A 7,522-nucleotide genomic window follows, 5' to 3' on the forward strand; every position below is an offset into this window, starting at 1 on the left:
ATTTTTTTGGGGGTGGTTGGGGGCAGGTTTGAGGGTAGGGACAAAATAAATTGATTTTTTCAACAAAAAAGTAATTGTAATTTGAAGTTGGAAGAGAGTTTTGGAAATGTTTTCCATAAGTTTTGAAGGGAAGTCATTTTCCTTAAATTTGAGGAAAATGAGTTGATTTGGAAAACATTTTCCAAAACATTTAACCCAACCAAACATGAGAAAATTGGAAAATGTTTTCCTTCATACCAAACACACCCTAAGTGTAAGTAGCATTTAACAGTGATATTTTAGAGAAAAACAATGTCCTTTTAGATAGGCTGTAGAACCAGAAGAATAATGCACTTAATTTATACTAGATATTGGTACGGCCTGTGCTTTTGTAAGTAAATCGATCAGTCAATCAACCCAAGATAGTTAGGATCGGCAATATGAATCTTCTAGAGAACTTCACTTATAAGTAAGCAAAAATTTTACTTATAACAAAGCCAAGAACTAAGATAGTGTAAGATACAACTATGCCTAAGCAGGGCGATGTCAGAGGAAATTCTGGTGGAGGCCTGCACCAATACTGACGTGCAAATCGCTCTCTCCCACTAACATAGTCTGTTCAAGTTTAAAATGAACTATTGAAATATATCACTGTATCCTCTTCATAGACATTCTGCAAAGTTCACCAGAACATTGACAAACTAATATGTTTTAGACTAAACCAGCAAGATGTCGCTTTACCCTCGAAGCATCATTAGTTCCTCCCTTTCCACATCAACGCATGGAATGTTTCTACAAATCTTCGTTAGTTCCTTTTTCATCTCATATCCTATCCAGGCCCAAAATACCTATTTGATGATCTGTCATATTATCCATGTCTTCCCAAAATTGTCTAAAAACAGGTTACACAGTGGAGTTGCAAACAGGCACTGCGAGCAGAGGTGCTTATTGGCTTCATCTCCTTACACACACACATGGCTTCTACTGCTCTGCATACCTTTTCTCCATAGTTGTTAAGTGAGACAGGCTTCATTTACTTTCACCAAAGTGAAGCATGGAACTTACAGATATGTAGCAGCCCAATCATTTTTTTGAGGCATTTTTGGACACAAAGAAAAGAAAAGAAAAGGAAATTGAAAGTAAAAGAGTTGAAAAAGAGAACTTGGTCCAGAAAATGAGAAGGATGCAATGGGATGAAGTTCAGCAATTACACAACCTGTATTTTTTTATGACAAACGCAATTACACAACCTATATACTTTAAAAGAAAGCTTTATGTAACACAAGTAGCTTCACCCTTCAAGTGAAGCCAGCAAACAAGGATCAGAACTGAGAAAATAGAGAATAGAAGAAATTTTTCGACCCAATCACCTAGCCACCTCAAGGTAAGTATTTATGAATTTTAATTTTAACACTTCAATCCTACCAATCAAGAATACACAATTATTGATATTCAAGATTAGAACCGATTGAAATAATTCCACCAACTCTACTCCATTAATGAATGTAGATAAGATTTGTGGTGGAGAGGTTGAAATAGATAAACCCTAAATTCTACCATTAATGAAGTTTGTCGGAAGAATGGGGAAGATGATAGAATACTTGAAAAATGGGTGTTGATTATCATGATTTGGCGTGACGTTAATGATAGTTTTAAATCCATTAAATACAAGAATTAGGATGGGTGGAACCTAATCGATTAAATTAGCTAAGTTGAATTCATGTGTTACTAGATTATGGACTGAATTGAGTTAGTGCGTTGTAGATTGCATTTGTGAATCGAGAATGGCTTAAAAGGTGTGTGAACGTTAGTTTAAGCTACAAGTAGGTAAGTTAAGGCTAATTTCCTAGTTGGGATTTTTGTTAAAATTCATGCTTCCTCAAACATGCTTTCTGAAAAAGTTTCAAGCAATAGCTTGTGTGTTTGGAACTGTCATAATACACGAGGAGTGTTGATATATCTCCCATGGAAAAAGTTTTAAACAATGGTCCTGCGTGTATGGAACTGTCATCGTACATGGGGGAGCATTGTACAGTGAGTCAATGACATATCTCTAGTTTCATTTTCAAAATTTGTACTATTTTGCTTTCACTTTCTTTACTATTACTCTCTTTGTCCCAATTTATATGACACACTTTCCTTTTAGTTTGTCCTATAAAGAATGAAACAATTCTTTATTTGACAAATATTTGATGACACTATCAACATTTTATCCTTGTTGGGTCCCACTTATTTGGCAAAGGTGTACTTTTCTATTTAAAAATTTATTATTTTAAGGGTAGTTCCATCCATCCTAAATCCAATATATGACACGTTTAAAATTATTATTAACATCACGCCGCGCAATGCCGGAGCCAAAATTTTCGCTAAGGAATTCAATATATGAAGAAGTAAACACGCGAAGAAACCAAGTTGATTCAACATCTATTATATATAATTTTTAAAAAGCTATATTTTTTGAAACTGAGAAAAATATATATGTAAGTTTTTTTTATATATATAATAGATAATGAATACATAAAAAATCTTATATATATGGTGTAATTTTCCAATGAAGAGTTTCGAATAACCCCCTTTGCCCCCAACTTGGCTCCACCCTTGACGCCAAATTCATAATAATCAAATACCCAATTAAGTGTTCCATTGTCTTTCTCATTACTCCAACAAACTTCATTAATGGTGAAACTTAAGGTTTATCTATTTCAACCTCTCCACGGCCATTAATGGCACAAATGTCGTCAACCTTCATAAATATACATCATAAATGAAGTAGAGTCGATGGAATTACCTTAAAAGGTTCAAATTTTGAAAATCAATAATTGGGTGTTCTTTATTGATTCAATGTAAATCTGTGAAGTTCGTGAATTGGGGTATTAATACATGCATTAAAGTGTTAATATCAACTCATGAATAACCATAAATAATGACTTTGAGGTGTTGTCATACAAAAAATGACCTTGAGGTGCTAGGTGATTGGCTGAAAATTTTCTTCCATTTTCTTTTGTTTCCTAGTTTCCTCCATTCCAGTCACTATTCGCTGGTTTCACTTGAAGCTATTTGTGCATTTCATAAAACTCTCTTTTGAAGCATAGGAAGCGCAATTGATGAGCTTCAGCCTATTGCGTCCTTGACTTCTTTTTTCCCTTATTTTTTGGACCAAATTATCCTATTTTAACTCTTAATCTTTCTATTTCATTTTTTTGTGTCCAAAAATGCCTCAAAAAATAGTTACGCTATTACATGCTCTTCCACTTAAAATAACATTCAACCTTGAACATTAAACGAGCCATAATTGTGACAAGAGGGGTGTGGACACTTTGCCTTTATATTTATCTTGTCTTTCAAGTTTAATTTTAGCACTCTTTTGATAATTCACACTCTTCAAGTTCAATCTCAAACCATTCCTCACATTGACCTTAACATTGTCTCAGGACTTTGAAATTAAATTTTCCAATCTGTATACACTTTAACAAATGTCAAAATTGCCAGGGATCTTTTAAAGCAATCCAAGTTTTTCACATCAAACATAATCTGAGGTTTAGTTGCTTATCTGAAATCTGAAATCTGAATTAAGTAGCATATGTATGTACATATAGCATTTAGAAATCTTAAAGGAATATCTAAGTTTAATTATTTTTCTCTTTGGTATGAAGAGTTGGGCACTCGCTTGCCACCACAAGCACTTAACCTCAAAAAATCTTTTAAACCTTTTATCAAACATGCAGGGAGCATGAATTTTAACAAAAAAATCCCGCTGCAAGTTAGTCTCAATTTTACCTTAGCTTGTAGATCAAACTAGGACAGGAAGCGAGTCGACCTCCCTGGGTGTGAGTGCCAAAAGGCCAAGGTTGTGGTGGGATATAAACTGACACTCCCCTGTGTATGATGATAGTTTCATACATGCAGGCCATTGCTACCTTTTTTGGTGGGAGATAGGTCAATCTTTACGGTAGGTGCCAAAAAGAGAATGACCAGTAGCTCAAAAGAAGTGCAAAAGAGAACATAACCTCTGATATGATAAGCAGAAAAAACAAATTGAGGTCCTGATAGTACGACTTAGGTATAATGTCCTTCAAATGTGGACTCCCCATTTACAACAACAGTTCCCTACACACTGGTTGAAACTTTTTCAAAAAAACGTTTATCATCAGTTAAATCAGTTTTCAAAGTGGATTCAAATATCAGATTTTAGTATACATTTAGACTCTCAATTTATCAGTAATCAGCTTATCAGCTGACTAGTATAACAGGTTTTCAGTTGCAGTAACAATCCAATATTAAGCTATGATCAACACATTATTATCTTTTCTGCATGTCATGTTTTCCTCAACAAGTCTTACTCCGCCTTCTAGGGGTAGTCATTGAGACTTACTGAGACCCATGTTGGTAGTACCTAGCCCGTATAGGTCTGCTTCCTTTTTGGATGCAGATATAGGTAAAACTGAGCTCGATGCTACTACTTGTGGATTTAGTTCAGCTTCATCCTACCTAGAGTATGCAATAATCTGGCTCTACATTACACAGAAAATACTCTATGAACAAACATACCACCACCAGCATGCACACAGCCAGTGGAAGGGATTTGTAAAATACATCATAAGTAACCTGGGATGACAAGTGAATTTGGTTTTGATTACCAGGTTAACTGTGATTAATGTATAAAAATATATATTCTGTGTCAGAAGGAAGGAGAAATTACAGAACAAAATGCAAAGGTGAAAATGGCAAGTGAAATGTTTGATCACACAATCAAGAAATTAGTATGCTCGGCTATACTATATCCATTCACTTTTTTCTAAGGTTCAGAAAATAGAGGTTGTCACCAGAATTAGATGAAAGGCTTCAGCTGAGAAACAGCAGACAAGAAGTCAAATAAAAAACAGAATTTTTTACAACAAATTCAGGAGGTTGGACTTCAACAAGAAGAAAAGGACGTCAAGTCATGGATTAACCAAATAAGTGACACAGGAGAACAAGATATGGCGGAGATCTGCATCCCGATTTCACTGGAATCATTCACCACAACCAAAGATGCTCAAATAAGTTTTCTTACTTGTTGACACCAACTACAGACAGTAAAAGGAAGGTAAAGACTAAAGACAATAGACTGGTATATAGTCATGCGGCTCATGCCCAAGTGCACATAGATAAATTATTAACTTATCAATTACATGTAAGCATCTTCTTCTTCTTTTTTGGAAGTGAGGATTATTGCAGAATGACATGATTTAAATGTGTTGGCAAAAACAGGCAAGCACACCAAGCATGAACTTGGAACAGGACGATTATGACCTAAGAACAGGATAATCGGAGTCCAGTAGACTTTACTCCCTTATCAACTAATTACTACAAGAAATAACAACAAGAAGTTAACGTGCAGAAGCTAAGAGAAAAAGTTAGTCTACATTAGTAACAAGGAAATGGAACAAAAGCTAGTAATTTCCATTAGGTTCTATATTTCATCTTCACAAACTGCCCCATCCTTGCAGCTATCCATTAAAAAAAAAAAATAAGGTAACGATTATCCTTGTAGCTATCTATAACAACCAGATTCTCTAGCACGAGCCACGTAGTAAACAGCCTTTGATCTATCCAGATAAAAGAATAAAGAGACTACATAACCAGAAGTCAGTGTGATGCTAAAGTTAGAATTGTAAAATAATTTGACTCACCGCCCAGTTTGGAAGTAATGCTAGCACTGTTGGGGAAAGCCCTCTGTACATTCCACGCAACCCCTCTTTTTGAAATATATGCTCCAAATTCCCAACAATAAGACTACCTGATTAGAAGAAGAAACAAAATCAGCTACCGCTGATATATTCACCATGTAAATTTTTGCTTCTCGGCTCATTTTTTCATATGTTCAAGTGTAACTTGATGATAGATAATTATCAGTCCCAATATAAGCATGCATGAGTAAGTGTCAGTGGTCCATCAAACTACATATTACTAGAACCATTTGGTAAAATATACACTTATACTGAATCTACACCTATCGCCACGAATTAGTGGGTTAAAAATCCGAATAGTGTGCGGCATGTAGACAGCACAATCAAATAAAAAGCAGCTTAGTGGGAGAAATAAGAACCCCAACAACATCAAGAATCATTTCGACAAATCAATGGAAATAGAATAAGGCATTACCTCTAACGTTAGCATTTCCTAGCTTCGGCAGCCCATGAACCTGCAACCTAGTCTTAATAACATCTAAAGGGCACACAAATGTAGCAGCAATTACTCCTGCAACATATTAATTTCCCAAATCAGAGCAAACCCTTAGATCATATCCATATATACGTTTAAGCATATAGATAGAAGGGGAAAAAAGGGGTGATAATTCTTCCTTAGAAAGTAAAAAAAAAAAAAACCCTTTTAAAAATCTTACCAGCAGCGGCACCAGCACCAGCATTACAAAGTACCCCTTTGGGAGTAGGTCCATGAGTAGTATCAGCAACCATTGCTAAATCTAAAGAAAACAGCTGCAGAGATATCAAAGACTCGACCTTGTTTCTTAGGGTCCTCTCTTGAGAGGGCGATCGCACAAAACCACAGTCGCATGGCCAGTGGGTATAACTCCAAATAAGCAAACTCAACAACCCCAATAACCCAAATTCAAGATTGAATTGCCCCCAAACAGTTTTTTCTTCGAATCACAACTAAAGGGGCAATTCAAGATTCGATTTTTTCGAAAAGGGGTTTGTTCGATCAGATCAAGAATCGAAAATTCGCCAATTTGGCAGCAGTTGGGAAGAGGGATAAGGTCAGAAATTGAGCTTCGTATAAGTACCCACCTCCTTCGCACGCTTGAAGTGTCATCAACCACAAAAATCACACAGATGGGTCCTCCAAAGTATACTTCATTGGGATAAGCAAAACACACAAAAAAAATCCAAAATTATTATTTGCAATTTATTGTCTGGCTGCTTGCTTTTGCTACCAACCAGGTGACTTCAATTTCATTATAATTTCAAATTTTCCCCAAATCTTTTAAAATGTCAAATATGGTTCTGATTGTTAAATTCAACAAGAATTATAGAAATAGAAAAATATTAAATGGCAAATTTTGTAACTTGTGCTATTTTTGATCTATTTTAAGAGTTCGGTGTAATTTTTTGAAGTGCAATTTCTGTTATTTTTGTATCAAGTGTAATTTTGATATTGCAGTTCTGAAATTTGGCTTCATTTTTTTAATACAGTTTTGGATAAATTTAACAATTGAAATTTGATAAATAATTGATGGAGATCAAAAATATTTATTTGTGACAAATTTAAAGGATGAAAAGTACTATTCAATTGATTTCAAAGGACTATTTTAAATCTACTACAGAGATAATGGACCTTTTTGTCATTTTCACTACAAGATACTTGGATATAGTTTCAAGTAGTTACAACTTGGACAAATATTTGGTTATAATTGGAAAAAGGATTATTATTTGAAGTTAAGATTGATTAAAATATTTAATATTATATTGACATAAATTTTAGCCAAAATAAGAAATAAGTTAACTTTCTACCCATGAAAATCATATTTCACTTTAAATGT

At 34.6% G+C, this 7,522-nt stretch overlaps 1 protein-coding gene across 1 annotated transcript in view; it reads right to left on the reverse strand.

Moving 5' to 3' along the window:
- Positions 1–6,846, reverse strand: part of LOC102581246 (nicotinamide adenine dinucleotide transporter 1, chloroplastic) — an 11,436-nt gene extending 4,590 nt beyond the window's left edge. The window contains exons 1-3 of the mRNA XM_006359813.2: positions 6,365–6,846; positions 6,124–6,219; positions 5,652–5,758 (exon numbers count right to left, since the gene is read on the reverse strand). Coding sequence (XP_006359875.1) covers positions 5,652–5,758; positions 6,124–6,219; positions 6,365–6,437 — 276 coding nt within the window. The 5' untranslated portion in view covers positions 6,438–6,846. The remainder of the gene's footprint in view (positions 1–5,651; positions 5,759–6,123; positions 6,220–6,364) is intronic.
- Positions 6,847–7,522: the final 676 nt, after the last annotated feature.

Source organism: Solanum tuberosum, unplaced genomic scaffold, assembly GCF_000226075.1.
Source record: "Solanum tuberosum cultivar DM 1-3 516 R44 unplaced genomic scaffold, SolTub_3.0 scf00309, whole genome shotgun sequence".
Lineage (NCBI taxonomy): Eukaryota > Viridiplantae > Streptophyta > Magnoliopsida > Solanales > Solanaceae > Solanum > Solanum tuberosum.